Genomic DNA, 20297 nt, shown 5'->3' with positions numbered 1-20297 from the left:
AGAAGGACACAGGGGGACACAAAGTGAATGCCATGTGACAATAGTACATGTAGTAAATACATAGGAAATGAGAGAAGGACTGAGTGCATCGAGAGTCTAATCTAGGCACCGATAGGGGCTGCATTGGCTGTCATTTGCTTTAATCAAGTTTTGGACAGAAAAAAATAACCACTGAGCATCAATTAGGTAACTACATTTGTGTCATCCCACATCTTTCCAAATGTATCTTCAGAAAACACCAGGATGCGGTGATGATATTCAGCACAGTCCAAACCCACCATCCACACCTGCTCAGTCTTTGCAGATGTTCATTCTTTAGGGGCAGATGCATGATCTTGGAATAAAGATTAAATGACTGAATGATGATTCAATGCAACTGAAACTCTCCAACAGCCGACTCAAGCTGCCATCTCAGCCCTTCTGTGTTCTCCATAAAGAGAGCACAGGAGTTCAGCTGGTGAGAAGGAGACACTAAAAGCTGTCTAAGTATTGAAATATTGTGAAAAATTTCTCTGCAAGGGAAAGGTCAATATTTGTAGAGTGATTTCTTTGTATTATGGCCTGTGATTAGCAGGTGAAATTTGTTTGTGTGTATTTGTGTGTATGCACAGTATATTGACCTACTAAAGTGAAGAGTACTTGGAGTGTAACCTGATCTCAGGCTAACAGTAAAAATGCAGAGAATGTGAGAACTGGTTGAACAGCTTTGATCAGTTTGACTCAGGCTCCTTTATGTGCTCATAATATGTGTGCTTACGATGTGTTGATTATGCTCAACAGTGATAAATGACAAACTGAAATTACTACTCTTGTAAATATTATCGATAGAATGAATAGCCTATTAAATGTACATTGAATTTGATTGTTATTAATATAATAATCTACTGGTAGTTGTACTAGTAGTGCTACTAGTCAAATGTTTATTATTTTTTAAATTATTTTTGCATTCATGTATTATTAAAGTGCCATTTTGTCTCATCACTGTCTGGATGAATTAAGGGTCACACAGCAGAAACTTAACATAAATGTAGTCCCACTTTACGAACTGAGAAATGAGGAAAAGGGGCTTTAAACATAGATTTAAACACAGACATCATTGTTGCAGTTTGAGGTTCTGGAGATTCTGGTCCCCTTTTGTTATAAACCAAGACTAAATATCAAAGTCAAACAACACAGTTGTGCTTACATGCAATAAAAACTGATGTTGCTCCATCACTTCTCATCAGACTGTCATTTAGCTCCATCTAATGGACAGACAGTAGAACTCCATCAGATGATTCAAATTTTCTTTCAAGTTGGCAAGAAGAACAATCTAAAGGACTCTGAAGGAGGGTCAGTTGTTCACACATGGATGGCAGGAGCTTCAGTCACAGAGAGAGCTCAATGGCTTCAATAGGAACAATGACGGAAGTGACATCTGCATCTAGATCTATGGAAAAAAACATCAGTAAAGAGTTTGAAATTAAGGTTAACAGCACACATTTGGGGCTGCACAGTGGGTCACTGTTGCCTTGCAGTTACGTTCCTGTCTGTGATCTTTCTATGTGGAGTTTGCATGTTCTCCCTGTGCATGTGTTGATTTTCTCCAGGTACTCCGGCTTCCTCCCACAGTCCAAAGACATGCTAAGGTTAATTAATAATTTTAAAACGTCCGTAGGTGTGAATGTGAGCGTGATTGTTTGTCTCTATGTGTTGTCCTGTGATAGACTGGTGACCTGTCCAGGGTGTCTCCTGCCTTCACATTAAGCCAGCTGGGATAGACGCCAGCCCTCCACGGCCCTAATGAGGATTAAGCAAAGACAATAGATCGACGGAGCACACATTGATTAGCGTGATGTGCATTCATGTGATGTTTAAGGAAATATAGAAGAGGAAATCTTCCTCAGCTGACTGAGAATGTGATCAGACTGCAAGCAAGAACAGTCCAAGAAGTGGTATGGTTGGACTGCTGTGCATAAACATGTCATTACAAAATGAACAACCATCTGACAATTCAAAAAGCAAGAAGCCAAAAGGTTTGCCAATCATGTCTCCACAAAATATAGTTCCCATGCAACTAAACTGAATTCTCATTTTAAGGGAAAAGTAATTACTTTATGGTTGCATGTGTGACTTATCAAAAATATGTTTAAAAAATATTGACAGTGTAGACATTTATTTTATTTATTGTCACTCCATTACAGCCAACCAATCCATTATTAGGCAGGATTTATCACCCTGGGAACACAGTAAATTCAAACATGTCGTGGAAATGTATAAAAAACATAAACCATAATGTTTTCTGAAATCTAATGAAGCACTTTAGTTGTCTGAACCTCACTAAATACCAAGTGAAAACAATGAGTAAAAATAAAACTTAATTCTAAGAATAATGGTCCCACTTGTAATGCAAGCCCCAATAGTAATGCGGTTAGCACACGCCTCTGTCCTCCCCTCTTAGCTCCTTCAACCCTATAACAAAAAACTTTACTACCATGCCACAGGTGAGAAAAGACTTTTGCTTCTGTTTACAGAGTTTATTTGTATAGCAATGAAATTTTATGGAGACATTCTTGGGTCTAGAGATGTGCCATAAAGCAATATGGTCAAATCAATCATCTATCACCACATCAACTAAAGGCGATTCCATGTGTGACATACACAAAGAGAACCGAGCAGGCCTTAACATTTAACCCCGACAGAGACAGGATTTGATAGCTCTGATATGCTGTGGGAGCCATTTTGCTTTTTCCAGAGACTTGGAGAGTCACTGTCAAGAAGCATTAAAGCTGTTCTGGTGGGAAATCTTGGTCCAACACTTTACAAAGAAATGTTATGTAGATTTTTCCTTTATTTTGTCACTTGTGTATTTTCGCATTTCACATTATTGCACACGTATCTTCGAGTGAAAATGGAAAAAAAAAAGGTTCCTCTCCTTATGCGTCATTTTCTTTTCAGTGCTGCTTCTCTTTATCTTACATTTTAGTAAAGTGAACCTCTTTGGATTTTGGACTACCACTTGGAACAAACAATATTTTATGATGACCTCTGGTTCTGGGACACTGTGGAGGAACTTGTCTCTGTTTTATGATGTTTCAAACAACAAATGATTTACCAACAATTAATCCTTTAACCAAGAATAGACTTTACGTGGGCACTGATTTGGTCCAGTACGTTATAAACATCTGCTGTATTCTAACTTGATGGCTCACTTTTTTGACATGAAGCCACTGACAGCAGTTGGTGATAAATAAGCTCTGAGGAGAAAATCTCTGCCTTTTCAAGGTGCTACAACACACAATAAACCGCTTCTTCAAAGCTTTAAGATCTGTTCACAAGGATCTATTTGTTAATGATTGACGACAGTTGTCCTTAATTCTTCATTTCAAAGTTCATGGATGCTAACCGATCATATTTCCTTAGATATCATCTCAGATTAAAGATTAACAAAGAGAATTGAGGCTTTGTGTAAATCAACAGACCTGTGAGCATCATATTTATGCTCAATCATTGACTTCATATAGAATATTTCTACCAACCAACGGTAACGTAACCAAATGTTTTCCACCAATTCACAGTCAGTGTGTGTCAACGTTTAAAGCAGTTGTCAAAGCTGTAGCAGAGCTGGATTTTTTTTTTTTTTGATGTTGATGTAATGTCATTTTCATCTGCAGTTTCATTCTCTGTTCACTCAGTGGACTTTGCCACAACTTGGGAGACATTAATGGAAATCACCATCTGCTGTCTCATCGGGAAGATTTTAGTATTGAAATGTAATGGACTGTTAGGACCAATAGAAGGTGCAGAAGATCGTCATTTCTAGACTGCGTTTCCAAGTGGAAAAGCTCCGCCATTGGATGGACTGCGTAAGTCACTCATAATGTATCTTATATTTGGTGCCATTTGGTGTGAAAACTTGATTTTCATCAGAGTGAGTCTATAACGGTCATGCCAGCACCATTTCTAGTTTTTTGGGGGGCACGATCCAGGCAAACTCAGGTGCTAAAGTGGGCAGTTCATTAAATGTATAAGTGTTTCTGCAGCTCTTCCAAACTGATTTTGATGGTACTTTGCATGGCAACACTGTCACTGTTGGTGTGTAAGGGTGTGTGTGATTGAGCGAATGAAATTTTTATTGTAAAGCGCTTTGTAGAATTCAGCTACAAGTGTGGACTATTTACTATTGTACACACAATCTCTCCACACACCCACCAAATCTGCACTATATTCATATACATATACAACGAGAGCACAAGCTACTTTCTGCTAATAGAATGCTTTATAATTTGAGGACCTTAGCTGCATTGTCAACATCAAAATCCTCCCCGAAATGAAATGAAAACCATGCAAGTGGGATTGGAAAACATCCATTCATCCATTCTCTATATACACCGCTTTATCCTCACTAGGGTCGCGGGGGGTGCTGTAGTCTATCCCAGCTGACTCGGGCGAAAGCAGGGGACACCCTGGACAGGTCGCCAGTCTGTTGCAGGGCTACATACACAGACAAACAATCACACTCACATTCACACCTACGGACAATTTAGAGTTGTCAATTAACCTCAGCATATTTTTGGACTGTGGGAGGAAGCCGGAGTACCCGGAGAAAACCCACGCATGCACAGGGAGAACATGCAAACTCCATGCAGATAGATCCCAGGCCATTGGAAAACAAGGCAAAAAAAAAAAAAAAACTGCACAGAAACTGTGGGAAAAAACAATCACAGGTTCAAACAGGCAGCAAGATTTTTACATTGACGGATCTATGTTCTAATGGCTGATCAATCTGTCCATTGCACTGTAATTAGTTGAGTTACAGCCGAATTATGCTTGAACTAAGTCTCAGTTTATATTTAAAGAAAAACCAAGACATTTGCCTGTAATGGGGCCCTTTGTACCCTAACGTTTTTCCTTCATTACAGCAAAGTAAAACCACTCTGAAGGCGTGAACAAGTCGTGTTGTTCATTATGAGCTAAAAAAAATCATTAAATATTCTAAAATGAGAATTCTTACAACTAATGTCTCTGCAAAAACACAGTTGGCATTAAATACTCATTTAATATATTTACTGATGTAACTGAAAAGACAGCTGCAGAAACCAGAGAAATAACAGGAAAAAATTAAATCAAAAATAATTTGCGTACTTTTCCTACATTCTCAAACTTAAAATGTTGGCAGCAAAAGCAAAAATTGGAAGAAAAAAAAAGGCTAAATGTAATAAAAGGCGGCTACGAATAAGAACAAAATTAAATATGATAAATAGAAATACTAGTTTTTAGACTGCCCAACTATTGTCGATCGATCAGTAAACTATTTCAGTGATTAACAAAAATGCAGTTGAATGTTTTACTGAAGGTGATGCTATTAGATGGGAGCAGCATTAATAAATTCTACAATATAATTTATCAGATACTTTAATCAAAAGCGACGTACATCTGAGAGTAGATACAAAACAAGCAAGGATCTAGTCAGGAGAAACAATCTAGATAACAGCCATAGAACAAGTAGTAATAAAGGCTGTCATTTCTCTTTTATTATTGCAAGTTGGTGGACCTTGTCCTTAGCGTTAATGATAAAAACATAAAATTGTTTTGCAGAGCGGTCAAAGTTGTCATGTTGTTTTTCTTTCTTATTGTAGAGCAGAAAAGTTGCTTTTGGTATAAACTTCAAATTTCTGCTCTTGATTTGCTCTTGAAGTACGTACACCCCTGTGCAATAATTCTTTAATGTATGAATAGCTGCATCATTTCTACATTGAACAGTATGATATTTGCTTTAATGTTAAGTTAAATACTAATCATATAGATTCACTATGTTAAAATACAGCCCCCAAAGTAGAAACTAAATGTAGTAAAATGCAGGACAACTTTTCTTACTGAGATTAAAATCTTTTATATTTTCCATGCTTTGTTTGTTCACCTTTATTTCTGATGGCAGACTGAATCCTCCTGAGGATACAGGATGCCAAATGATGTTCTGTCACTCTGCAGACACATTTATTTTTCAGCAGCTCTTCACTGGAAGGGTAGTGTTACTCTGTTTTTTTATTAAATATCCCACAGGTGTTTTTTTTTTTGTTTTTTTTAATTTAAGGCAGGCAACATACTTGGACAGGCTGCAATGTTCACTTTTCCGACCTTAGAAACTCCTGTGTGATTTTGGCAGTGTGCTTTGGATCATTATCTTGTGTGCTAAATGTTCCTTGTTTCCCACCCTCCTCTTCTCCCATCCCTCCCCCTCTCTACCTCTTCTGTCCCTCCCAACCCGCCTAGCCAGCAGGCAGATGGGTCCCTCCAGACTAAGGAGCCAGGTTCTCATCAAGGTCTCTTTAAAAGAGTGTTTTGTTTTTTTTTGCCACTGTCACCTCAGGGCTTGCTCTGCACTTGGGTTCTGTAAAGCATCTTGAGACAATTTGACCTGTAATTGTCAGGTCAATAAAACGGAATTGAATTTTCCATCTGGAATATTTGTCTTCTGCCAGGCTTGTGCAGACTGGGAGTCATCTTGTCAGTCAGTATTTTAGTAAAAAGCCACAGACATTTATGCCACCATCAATATATGTAAACTCACAAACACCTTTTGCACTCATGCAGCTTCCGTACTTCACTGTCAGGACTATGCCTTCACTGTGATAGTCCTAACCAAGTTCACGCCAAACATGCAGGATTACATCTCAGCCCCCCAAAAACAGCTTTGGCTTTATCTGTGTGTGTCATCAGTATATGCTTTCTAAAATATTTGTTTTTGATTATGTATGAGAGGGAATGCCTTACTGATAATGCAATTATTGAAAGGTGATACAATTTTAAAGGATCTGAAATTTAAGTCATATTGTAGTCATTTGTGTTGTATCCTGTGAAAATGTTTAATTGTGATCATGTAACATGTTCTGTGTTTTGTGGTTCTGTTGTTGTTTGTTACCCTCTTGAAAAATAATAAAACACGCACAATGTGAAAAGCATGAATTTAGACAATAGTGAAGTCTTTGGATAAATGTGCGAAACGTTGTTTTACATTGAACATTTTTATCTTTGAGTGCCTCAGTTTGACGGCTTCAGATATTTTTGCCATGTCAATGTCAGTAATGAGAACTAACGTGTGCAGTGATGTGAATGTTGTGTTTGTGTGAAGGTGTGGACTCTGCCATGAATCAAAGTGAAGACACAGAGGAGAGAGTTCCTCCCTCTAAGACTACTTTGCCATGGACACATGGGATCCAGAACAAACTTCAGAGGTGAGATGAACATCTGTAACTGCCCATGAATTAGGACTCAATGTCATATTTATGCAGTTATTCATACCAACACCAAGTTTGATTTATAGTGAATTTAACTCGACCAAAAGGTTTCTTCAAGCCAAAATGACAAGTGACAAAAGACAGTGAGCCATTGTGTTAGAGATCATTATGTGAAATTATTTATGTTTTCTTTGCATTTTTACAAAAAAAATTACATGTCCAGAATTATTCATTTATATTTATATAAGCTTTCTGCATGTCTTCAGTGAGATTTTAGATCACTCCTCTTTTGCACTATCTCCAGGTCTTTGAGGTTGGAAGCCTTTTTTTTTTTTTTTTTTTACCATCACTCTTGTTTTCAGTTCACTTCAGAGTTCAGACCTCAATCCCATCTAGAATCTGCAGCTGAGCTGCTTCAGCATTGTCACTGTGGCTACTGGGATTTGAAAACACTTGATTATGGGTTTGTAGCCTTTCCACGTCTAGTGAGCACAGCTGGACAATACTAGCAAGCCCACTTAGCACTTTGGTTTTCACCACGACTTGGAATTGGCTAATTCTTGACTAGAAAACAACTACATTAGCTATTCTAAATGTATAGTGTATTTCAATGCCCTATAACATGATGGAAATTACCAAGATAATTTGGAATGGTACAGAAGCTGGATTTTCTTAAAAAATGGCAACAAATTCAAGGAATATGAATACTTTGGGCATGGATTTTTTACCAAAAAGAAGAAAAATAACAAAATGACTAAAGTTTAGAAGAAAAGCCAGAAGAAAATACATGTTCCCCTTAAATTGTGTCTTCATTATATTACGTCCTACAGGAAGATCAAAGAGAAGAAACCAGACCCTCCTGTATCCAGCTGTGTGTCCATGCAGAGTGACCGGTCCACAGGTCAACCTGTTGACTTCAAACAAAGACAGCAGTCTGCTCATCCAGGGTAAGAATTCAGTACAATTACACAGTATTGATCTGAGAGGAATTATTCTTTATCTCAAGCTGTATTTTGTCTAGAAACAAAGTTAATTCATGAATCTAATTTGAATCATCTTAAAGGAATTTACTATAAAGTATCATTTTCCTGGGTGAGTTATCAATAAAGTTATCATATCTTATTTAGGAGAATTTTAGAGGAGCAAGAAAAAACAAACTTAAAAAAGCATTTCAAGAAATTCCATTTACATGAGACATGTCACCCATTAAACTATTTGCAACAAGTATTTATAAGTCTGGCAAAAATCTACATTCTGTTGCATGAGGATCCGTCATCAGAGACCAGCCTCTCCTGTTGACAGCGGTGTGCCTATGCAGAGTGACCGGTCCACGGGTCAACCTGTAGACTTTAAACATGGACAGCAGTCTGCTCATCCAGGGTAAGAATTCAGTACAATTACACAGTATTGGTTGAAAGAAATTATTCTTCATCTCAAGCTGTATTTTGTCTAGAAAGAAAGTTAACTCATGAGTCTAATTTGAATCATCTTAATGGAATTTACTATAACATGCAACTTTCCCGGGTGAGGGATAAATAAAATTATCACATCTTATTTAGAAGGATTTTAGAGGAGCAAGAATGATGGAACTTACAAAAGCATCTAACTTTTTACAACAAGTATTCATCAGCCTTGCAAAAACGTACGTTCTGTTGCAGGAGGATCCGTCAGCAGAGACCAGATTCTCCTGTTGACAGCGGTGTGTCCATGCAGAGTGACCAGTCCACAGGTCAACCTGTTGACTTCAAACATGGACAGCAGTCTGCTCATCCAGGGTAAGAATTCAGTACAATTACACAGTATTGATCTGAGAGAAATTATTCTTTATCTCAAGCTGTATTTTGTCTAGAAAGAAAGTTAACTCATGACTCTAATTTGAATCATCTTAATGGAATTTACTATAAGTATTCATAAGCCTCGCAAAAACGTACGTTCTGTTGCAGGAGGATCCGTCAGCAGAGACCAGATTCTCCTGTTGACAGCGGTGTGTCCATGCAGAGTGACCAGTCCACAGGTCAATCTGTTGACTTCAAACATGGACAGCAGTCTGCTTATCCAGGGTAACAATTCAAAACTGAGGGTACAGGGCGGTTTGATTTAAAGAATTGTAATTACTTTATCAGAAGAGTTTATACATGTACATTTCAGTATGATGTCTGAATAAACCTTGCACCAAAAACCAAGCAATACCTTTGTTGTTAAGATTCTGATCTGCAACAGAAACTATATGGTTGACATTGGACGCAATATATAGTGCTCACTGAAGACTAACTAAAAACTGGAGAAGTGCCTCTTATTAACTGACACAAACATTAAACATTGGATTTACATCATATGTCCTGTTTGTAGAAAAATCCATCAGCAGAGACCGGATTCTAGTGTATCCAGCAGTGTGTCCATGCAGAGTTACCGGTCCACAGGTCAACCTGTTGACTTCAAACATGGACAGCAGTCTGCTCATCCAGGGTAAGAATTCAGTACAAATACACAGTATTGATCTGAGAGAAATTATTCTTTATCTCAAGCTGTATTTTGTCTAGAAAGAAAGTTAAGTCATGACTCTAATTAGAATCATCTTAAAGGAATTTACTGTAATGAATTACTTTCCCGGGTAAGGGATCAATAAAATAATCATATCTTATTTAGGAGAGTTTTAAAGAAAAACCAAACTTAAGAAAAACCAAACTTAAAAAAGCATCTAACTAATTACAACAAATATTCATCAGCCTTGCAAAACTGTACGTTCTGTTGCAGGAGGATCCGTAACCAGAGACCAGATTCTCCTGTTGACAGCAGTGTGTCTATGCAGAGTGACCAGTCCACAGGTCAACCTGTTGACTTCAAACTTGGACAGAAGTCTGCTCATCCAAGGTAAGATACCCCCCACAGAGCCCCATGGACAACACAGTCATTAGCCTTTTCAAAGTCCACAAAACAGATGTGAACTGCCTGATGGAAACTCCCATGACCCTCTCAGCAGCTCCGTAAGAGCAAAGAGCTGATCCACTGTTCCACAGCCAGCACATAATCTCCTCCTGAATCCAAGGTTCAACAATTGTTTGGAGCCTCCCTTCCAGCATCCTAGAGCAATCTTTCCTTGGTAGGCTGTGAAGTGTGATACCCCAATAGCTGGCACACACTTTCTGGTCCCCCTGAATGAAAGCCATCATTCCACAGGCACTATGCCGAGAAGTTCCCCAAGGCCAAGCAAAAATCTCTCTCCACAGCCTCTCTGAACTCCTCCCACACCTAAGTTTTAGTTTCTATGACTGCCGTAGCTGTAGTCCTTTTGGCTGACTGATACCTGTCTGAGGTTTCTGGAGACCTCTGAGCAAATAATTTCCGAAAAACTTGTTCACATGGATTTTCACTTGAGAGCTTGTTTGGATTTTGTGACAAGCCAAAAACAAACGTTAATGTTTAGCTTGATTAGTTATGCATATCTGCACCTCATGCATTTACCAGTGCTTGCATGGTAGGAGCAGCATGGGACAGAGAGACAAGAGGTGCTATATTTTCACGTTTTAGAAAAGTTTTACCTCTTCCAAATTTCTAGTTCCTGTAGCTTTAATATCTGCATTGATTATGGTTGTGTCAGGGTAAGAACAAAAGCTAGAAAAAAATCTGAAAAACACAAAGTTTTGCAGCAAAACATGGAAGCTTACAATGCAAGTGTCCTGGAAGAAGTTACTTAGCATGTACATTGATCATAGTTGTGTTACAACAGGTTCTATCAGCAAAGACCACATTTATCTGGATTAGGATCTGTGTCCATGCAGAGTGATCGGTCCACAGGTCAACCTGTTGACTTCAAACGTAGACAGCAGTCTGTTGATGTCGGGTAAGAATTTAAAGACATCTATCAACAATTTTTCAACTCTGCTGATCAGTTTGTATAGCATGTATGTATATGATATTTATTTCAAAAAGATGTTTTTCCTCAGACGTCTGCAGCAGAGTTCAGTAGTTTCCAGCAGTCAGTCTGCCCAGCAGCAACCAACAGACCTGGACTCCATATTTATGGTGTGTAAATATGCATTCACCTACTGTTGCTAACTTCAGTAACAATTCTTCGTGCTGCTTGTTGTTGAAAAACAGCCCTCCAGATGAACATGATTGTGTTTTAGATGTTGGAACAGAATATCATTAGTTTTGTGAAGAATGAGCTGAAGAAGATCCAGAAGGTTCTGAGTCCAGATAACCCAGAATGCTCGGAGAGTCAGGAGGAGGAGGAAGTGTTGGAGGATGAGGATAAAGAGCAGAGGAAGAGCAGCAGAGAGTCATTTCTGAAGATTGCACTGCACTTCCTGAGGACAATGAAGCAGGATGAGCTGGCTGACTGTCTACAGAGCGGTAAGAGGATTTTAACAGATTTAACATGATGCAAAGAGTAATGTTTACAAATTTTGCTTTAAATATTCAATACACATCTGCATAGGTCTATGAGTTCTTTTGAACAGCACACTAAGAGGAACTGACAGGGGACATGGGGTGCATTATTTAACAGTTTTACAGTCATGCAGTACAGATTCATCAAAAATAACAAACACAGGTGATTCACTTACACTTAACTGAAACTTTAGCTAGAAAGGCAAGTGGGTACATAACAAGTTAACCTCTTAATGATTGGAGTAAAGCGTTTGGACTTAAATATTCACTGTTTAATGAACCACTTCTGAAGCCGCCTCTGAAATCCACACAATACACAGCTGGATAGTGAGTTTTTGATTGCATTTAAAACTGTGTAAGATGTATTTTCAGTGAAAATGCATGTGGTCATTTCATTGGGATGACGACGATATCTTGTAATGAAAGGCTCAGTGCTTCCAGAACAGATTCAAGTTATCTCTGAAACATACTATGTCTCTATCTACTGTAATACACTATTATTTATTGCTGTCCCTGACAAAAGATGACCAACATGAAAGGCCATTGCTCCTTGGTACTATGTCACACCATGAGAGAGGCTCAGAGATTATCATTGTCTTAGTCCTGTGACCAAAGGCAGCCTTGACCAAAATTCCGAGTGTCCCAAAGTTAGGATGACCACTTCATATTGTGACTGCTGTTACAGCCTACTGTATGAAACAACCAATAGGAAGGCAGCATGAAGTGGCATGCTGATCAAAGCATGCTTACATACATTTTCATCATACAATCTATATAGATATCAAATTGGATGCTGTGTCAAAGTTTGTATGATTCATGTCACACAGAATGGCTTGCAATTACTGTAGAGGCTAAACCAATGCTTGAAGTCCCTGAGGTGCTTCACCAGGACTTAAATAATTTACGCGCCGACAATCTTGACCCCATCTAATGAAGAGAGCCCAAGACAATAGTTTGCATTTCAGTAACATGTGCATTTATAGCTCCTAAGCAATTGTAAACCAACCTTCTTCATCTCAAACAAACAATTCACCATGACTGGCTTCTTCAGCGGTCAAAACGGTTTTACCTTCTGGGCGGAACACCTGCCCAGACAAACACTGGTTCCTACTTATAACATAGCTCTCATTGGCTCTGACAGTTACTATGTACAGTGTACAACAGAAGTAAATACATCTCTGTGTGATATCACTTAAGTGTTAAATCATTCAAAACTGCATCATTTCAACTTTTTTGACGATAGACTGACGACCCCTCCACATGGAGGATATCAATTTTAAGATGTTCTGCCATTCTTAAGAGACTAGCTTTTCAAGCTGCTCTTTGCTGTAGGAGTTGTGTTACTTCACCTCTCTCTTTAAAATACTTCAAAGGTATTCTATTGGATATGTCAGGCTACATACTGGGCCAGGTTATAGTGTCACATTTTTCAGTTTAAGAAACTCTTTTTAGCGAAGTGCTTTGGATGGTTATCATGCTGGAATATTCCTTTTCTCCCAATCTTCTGAAGAATTGGAGTCATCTTGTCAGCCAGTATTTTTGTATTTCAGCAATCATTCATAGTGTCTTCTTTAAATATAATTTTTGCAACATCTTCTGCAACCATTCAGCCCCATATCGTCACACTCTCACCTCCGTGCTTTACTGTCAGGGCAATGCATTCACTGTGGTAGCCAAGTTCAGGTTCACACACAAAAAAAAAACATGCTGGACCTCATCTGAGCTGAACAATTTTTTTCTTTATCTCATCTGACCAAATAATGTGCTCCTATTACTCATCAGGCTTCTTTTCACGTTGATTAGCCAAATTTTGGGGGGCAGTTTTTTGCAGAACAGCATGCAAGGGGGTGTTTTATGATGCCAACTGTTTCAACTAAGATACACATTATGTAGAGTCATTCAGACTGTATGACCTGTCACAGAAGCTTCACTTTGTATTAAATGTTACCACCGAGCCAAGGCTGTGTCTGTTTATCACACCCATGTTGTAGTAAAAACTCATTGACTCTCATGTCATTTTAGGAAGATAGCTGCTGCAGCTGTGATAAGTGATACTAGGCTTAGTCTATACCTCCTGATTACAACTGAAACTGTTTTTGACAGAATTTTAGTAGGCCAATGATCTTCCTGTATACTTTTCCATCGTTGCGTTACACAATCAGTCTTAAAATCCTCTGGCAAATCCAATATAGACACAGCCCACTGATCCAAAACTGACACACTTCTGATCACAACTCCGTTAATAACCATATTCATGCAGTTAGACTAACTGGAAATGAGATGTGCTAAGTTTTGTTCCAGTTGTCACAGATTTTCTAACTTGTGTGTCAGTGATCAAAGGTGTGTTCACTTTAGCTACATTAAGTTTCTACTTTTGGGCCTGCATTGTACATATAATGTTTATAAAGTATCTACTTTTGATCTGTCATGAAACCAAACATTTGGCACCATAGATAATGCAATTACTGAGTGGCGATGAATTTTGAAATCAACAGACATTTAAGGGGCTTTACACTGATAACGGAGAAAAAATCTGCAATTTTCCTCATTATGTTAAAGAGGATAAAACACAATTTTGGCTGTACATTGAAGCTCTACACATTTTCATTTATCTTTTGTTCATTTAGGGACGCATGATACTGTTTGTCAGCAAAAACTCAAGGCTAACCTGAAGAAGAGATTCCAGTGTGTGTTTGAGGGGATCGCGAAAGCAGGAAACCCAACTCTTCTGAATCAGATCTACACAGAGCTCTACATCACAGAGGGAGGAACTGCAGAGGTCAATGATGAACATGAGGTCAGACAGATTCAAGCAGCATCCAGGAAACCAGACAAAGCAGAAACAACTATCAGACAAGAAGACATCTTTAAAGGCTCACATGCAAGAGATGAACCGATCAGAACAGTGATGACAAAGGGAGTGGCTGGCATTGGGAAAACTGTCTTAACACAGAAGTTCACTCTGGACTGGGCTGAAGACAAAACCAACCAGGACATCCACTTCACATTTCCATTCACTTTCAGAGAGCTGAATGGGTTGAAAGGGAAAAAGTACAGCTTAGTGGAACTTGTTCATCACTTCTTCACCGAAACCAAAGATGCAGGAATCTGCAACTTTCAACGCTTCCAGGTTGTGTTCATCTTTGACGGTCTGGATGAGTGTCGACCTCCTCTGGACTTCCACAACAACGAGATCCTGACTGATGTTACAGAGTCCACCTCAGTGGATGTGCTGCTGACAAACCTGATCAGGGGGAAACTGCTTCCCTCTGCTCGCCTCTGGATAACCACACGACCTGCAGCAGCCAATCAGATCCCTCCTGAGTGTGTTGACATGGTGACAGAGATCAGAGGGTTCACTGACCCACAGAAGGAGGAGTACTTCAGGAAGAGATTCAGAGATGAGGAACAGGCCATCAGCATAATCTCCCACATCAAGAAATCACGAAGCCTCCACATCATGTGCCACATCCCAGTCTTCTGCTGGATCACTGCTACAGTTCTGGAGGAGCTGTTGAAAACCAAAAAGGGAGGAGAGCTTCCCAAGACCCTGACTGAGATGTTCATCCACTTCCTGGTGGTTCAGGCCAAAGTGAAGAATGTCAAGTATGGTGGAAAAGCAGAGACAGATTCACCCTGGAGTCCAGAGAGCAGGAAGATGATTGAGTCTCTGGGAAAACTGGCTTTTAAGCAGCTGCAGAATGGAAACCTGATCTTCTATGAATCAGACCTGACAGAGTGTGGCATTGATATCAAAGAGGCCTCAGTGTATTCAGGAGTGTTCACACAGATCTTCAAAGAGGAGAGAGGACTGTACCAGGACAAGGTGTTCTGCTTCGTCCACCTGAGTGTTCATGAGTTTCTGGCTGCTTTTCATGTTCACCAGACCTTCATCAACTCCCGTGTCAACGTGATGGAAAAACAAAAAGCAACCTTCAAGAAGTTAAAAGCATCTAAAGAGAAACCAAAACTAAGACATCTCCACCAGAGTGTTGTGGACCAAGCCTTGCAGAGTCCAAATGGACACCTGGACTTGTTCCTGCGTTTCCTCCTGGGTCTTTCACTGCAGACCAATCAGAAACGTCTAAAAGATCTACAGCAGACAATAAGTTCAGAGTCCAATCACAAAACAATCGAGTATATCAAGAAGAAGATCAGTGAGAATCTGTCTGCAGAGAGAAGCATCAACATGTTCCACTGTCTGAATGAACTGAATGATCGTTCTCTAGTGGAGGAGATCCAACAGTCTCTGAGATCAGGAAGTCTCTCTACAGATAAACTGTTTCCTGCTCAGTGGTCAGCTCTGGTCTTTATCTTACTGTCATCAGAAGAACGTCTGGACGTGTTTGACCTAAAGAAATACTCTGCTTCAGAGGAGGCTCTTCTGCGGCTGCTGCCAGTGGTCAAAGCCTCCAACAAAGCTGTGTAGGTGCATAGATAACCTGATGTGTAACTATGATTAATGTGTTATTAGAGGGGAACACACAAACATGATTAACGTTTTTCATCACTACTTTTTTCACCCTACTCAGGCTGAGCAGCTGTAACCTCTCAGAGAGAAGCTGTGAAGCTCTGTCCTCAGTTCTCAGCTCAGAGTCCTCTAGTCTGAGAAATCTGGACCTGAGTAACAATGACTTGAAGGATTCAGGAGTGAAGCTGCTTTCTGTGGGACTGAAGAGTAAACACTGTGAACTGGAAACTCTCAGGTCAGAATGCAGCTGTTGAGTGAGACTCTGAGGCTCAGTTTCTCAGACATGGATTAAGCCTGGTCCTAGACTAAAAGAAAAACTTTTCTGATGTGGATGTATGGTCCTCCTTAAGGTGTGGTAACTTCAATTAAACAGCCAGCCAGACTGCATTTACAAAGACACGAGAGCCAGGATGTTGCCTTTGAGATATCCTTTGTCGACTTAAGGTGCATGAGGATGTAAAAATGTAATGAAACAGAATACACCACAGTCCCTGTAATATTTGCACTTTCCTTCTTCCCATCTACAGAGGAAGTTGTGTCAACTTCCTATTCAGACAGGAAGTTGAGTCAAAAGGCTGTGCAATTCATTGAATTTTTATTTTAGTCTTGGAAAAGTCTTAATCCATTTTTCGGAAACTGACTGTGAGAGCACTGGTACTTCAGAGCAATTTTTACAGGTTGAAGTCATGCTCAAATTCACCTCTGAGCTAGTACATGATTACTTTAAAGGGGACATATTATGCAAATCTCACTTTGTGAAAGTTTTCTTACAGTAGTGTGTGTTGCAGTAGCTCATAATGAGGTTCGAATTTGAAAACTGTCTGTTTCCTCCCTGCCTTGCTACACCACATTTTGTGAATATGCCTGCTCAAACGGCTGAGTTTGAGTTGGGTCCACTTATGATGAAATAAGCGGATTTAACCGGATTTTTGACCGCTGAAACTCTGAACAAAGGATGATTTTGGGGCAAACAAACTTAAATACTATGTTTTGGGCTTCTGAGACCTATATGACGTGACTGAAAAATAGCATAATATGTTACCTTTAATATGTATTGGCTGATTGCCACAGGTGGTACTTTTGATGATCTTTTGGACTAAATTTGCCTTGTAGGGAGATGTGATAACGGTTTTTGACATGTAAGAGAGACTCAAGACCATAACTACAAGATAAATATACCATCAAAATGTCATTTATTCACAGATGTAGCATCACCACCATTACATGCTAGCGAATATTTCAATCAAATCACAATCAACCAGTCTTAAAGAACTATATCATAACACTGTATAAACATATAAAAAATTCTACATTACATTTAAATTTTTGAGCATTCTGTAATATTCATTCATCTGTTTTTGTGGATACATTGAAGTTTACTTTCACACCAAAATCACTTATTTTAACTGTTAGGATTAATTACTTTAAACATATCTGTCTCATTCAAGGCTAGCTGTGTGTCAACTGCCATGGCAAAGCTGTGAAGCTCTGTCCTCAGTTCTCAGCTCTGAGTCCTCTAGTCTGAGAAATCTGGACCTGAGTAACAACGACTTGAAGGATTCAGGAGTGGAGGTGCTTTCTGCTGGACTGAAGAGTCCACACTGTGAACTGGAAGTCCTCGGGTAAGAAATCCAAAGTTATTACAAGACATGACAGCATAAATACTTCTTTACATCCCATTTAGTATCAGTGAAGATGACACGCTATCTTCTCTAACTTCCAGTTTGTCAGGTTGTCTAGTCACAAAAGAAGGTTGTTCTTCTCTGGTCTCAGCTATGAGCTCCAATCCTTCCCATCTAAAAAAGCTGGACTTGAGCTACAATCATCCAGGAGACTCAGGAGTGAAGATGCTTTCTGCTGAAGTGAAGGATCCACACAGGAGACTGGACACTATCAGGTATGAACAGACAGCACAACATCAAACAGTAATGTAAAACAAACAAAAAATCAGTACATTCACCACAAAAGTAAAGCTTTCAAATTCAAATCAGGAGTACAAGACAAGGATCCAATGAGAAGAATCCTCAACAGGTGGAACTTGTCTTTTTTTGAAGCTCTGACGTTAAGGCTTTCTTGTTCTTTTTGCCTTTGAAGCATGTGGTGTCATCATATCAGGATTGAAAGAGCCCTTTAATGTCTTGTTAATGCCTCAGAGTCTGATTAGGGATTTAAAAAGATCTCCAAATAATCAGAAATACATAATTTCACTCCAAGTGATATAGATTTAGAATGACTGCCACTTTGTCCAGGTTTGGCTGCAAATTCACATTAAGAATGTGAGTATGATACAAAAACAATTCCTCCAAGAACCTCAAATTTAATACCCAGACTTACAGGTAAGTCTGCAGCTGCTGTTATCAAAGTGCTCACATCTGCAGTCAGCAGCCTGCAAGGGAGGTGCACCAGGAAAATGCCTTTGCTGTCCAAAAGCAACATTAAACGGTCATGCAGATAAAGTGCTGGCCTTTTAAATAACGTGCTCTTGAAAGTCATTGAATGTTCCTGTTTCCATAATCAAGAAGAACACACTGGTCTGACTGGGGGTTTTCTTGCAGTGTGGACAATGGTGGAGGACAATGGCTAAAACCTGGTCTGAAGAAGTGTGAGTGTGGACTCAGTTTGACTCTTGATATTGTAACATTACCTACCGTAAAACGGGGCTATAAGGGACAGCGGGGTAATAAGGGACATTTTTCCGGAAAATGTTTTAAATGTAATTCTGCGGTTTTTACCTAGATTTCTTTAAGAATTCATGGATGATTGATAAACACAACACAAAACCGCATCCTGCTCAACATAAAAACCTCAGAATTACATTTAAAACATTTTCCGGAAAAATGTCCCTTCTTACCCCGCTGTCCCTTATAGCCCCTTTTTACAGTAATCAAATTACAATCCTTACTTGTAGTTTCTTTGCAATTGTCTTGTTTAATTTACCAATAATAAACCTTTCATTGTGTGTTCATGTCTTTGTCAGATGCATGTGAACTCACACTGGACAGAAACACTGCACACAGAAAGCTCAAACTTTCTGATAGTGACAGGAAGGTGACGCTGGTGAGGGAGAAGGAGCAGCCTTATCCTGATGATATCCTGAGGTTTGACCGCTGCTATCAGTTGCTGTGTAGAAATGGCCTGACTGGTCGATGTTACTGGGAGGTGGAGTGGAGAGGAGAGGTGCATGTATCAGTGAGTTACAAAGGAATTGACAGGAAAGGAGACGGCGCCAACTGCAGGCTTGGAGGGAATGATCAGTCATGGAGTCTGAGCTGCTCTGATGGTGGTTACTCTGCCAGTCACAATAACAGAGGAGCATCCATCTCCTCAACCTCTCCTGTTTCCAAGAGAGTAGCAGTGTATGTGGACTATCCTGCTGGCGTTCTGTCATTCTACAGAGTCTCTTCAGACTCTCTGATCCACATCTACACCTTCAATACCACATTCACTGAACCTCTGTATCCAGGCTTTGGGTTTGGGTTTGGTTTGGGGGTGGAGTCTTTGTTGCTGTCACTGGATTCTTCCGTCACTCTGTGTTCGCTATAAGATAGAGAATCTCTGACATCTCACTCACCATTCATGAAATTATCTCCCTGAAAATACATTCATATATCCCCAATACACATGAGCATAAAGCTGGTGGAAGACGGTGAGGAGGCATAATGAGAAAATGTCCATTTTTTAATGTTTCGAGAAACATTATCTTTGTTTTCTGACAGAAAATCTGATCAGCCACAGTATGAAAACCACCTATCTAATACTGTGTGGACTCCACAGAACTCTGAAGGTTTCCAGTGGCAGGCACCAAGACATTAGTAGGAATCTCTGAAGTCCTAGTTGTTGTGAGGTGGGACTCATGAATCTGACTTGTTTTTCATATCTGTATCCCTACTCTTATCCCTCAGACACTCGATAGGATTGAGATCTGGGAAAATTGGAGGCTGAGTCCTAACCATAAACTCTGTGTAATGATCTTCAAACCTGCCTGCACCAATGTTGAATCATTAGGACATATTTAGGAAAAGGCATTGTTATTGTATCAACATAATTTTGAGGAGACAGTGAAATGGCTTCATCAGTTGTCAATGAATTACATATGAAACATTACTATTTACCGAAGAAAACAGTAATTCTCATTTAGTCTGTATCCGTTTATTAATTTTCATTTTATGTGGACACAGTTTTGTTTGTTTCACTTTGGGAATACTATTTCAACGTGTGTT

At 39.4% G+C, this 20297-nt stretch overlaps 1 protein-coding gene across 1 annotated transcript in view; it reads left to right on the top strand.

The window, feature by feature from the left end:
* The window catches only part of LOC110953094 (uncharacterized), a 57710-nt gene extending 38090 nt beyond the window's left edge, over nucleotides 1–19620 (top strand). The window contains 5 exon segments of the mRNA XM_051937030.1: nucleotides 16139–16312; nucleotides 17526–17699; nucleotides 17801–17974; nucleotides 18633–18685; nucleotides 19055–19620. Coding sequence (XP_051792990.1) covers nucleotides 16139–16312; nucleotides 17526–17699; nucleotides 17801–17974; nucleotides 18633–18685; nucleotides 19055–19620 — 1141 coding nt within the window.
* The last annotated feature ends 677 nt before the right edge of the window (nucleotides 19621–20297 follow it).

This window comes from Acanthochromis polyacanthus, chromosome 16, assembly GCF_021347895.1.
Source record: "Acanthochromis polyacanthus isolate Apoly-LR-REF ecotype Palm Island chromosome 16, KAUST_Apoly_ChrSc, whole genome shotgun sequence".
Lineage (NCBI taxonomy): Eukaryota > Metazoa > Chordata > Actinopteri > Pomacentridae > Acanthochromis > Acanthochromis polyacanthus.
The sequence above is the reverse complement of the archived record's forward strand: the minus strand, read 5'-3'. Positions and strand labels throughout refer to the sequence as shown.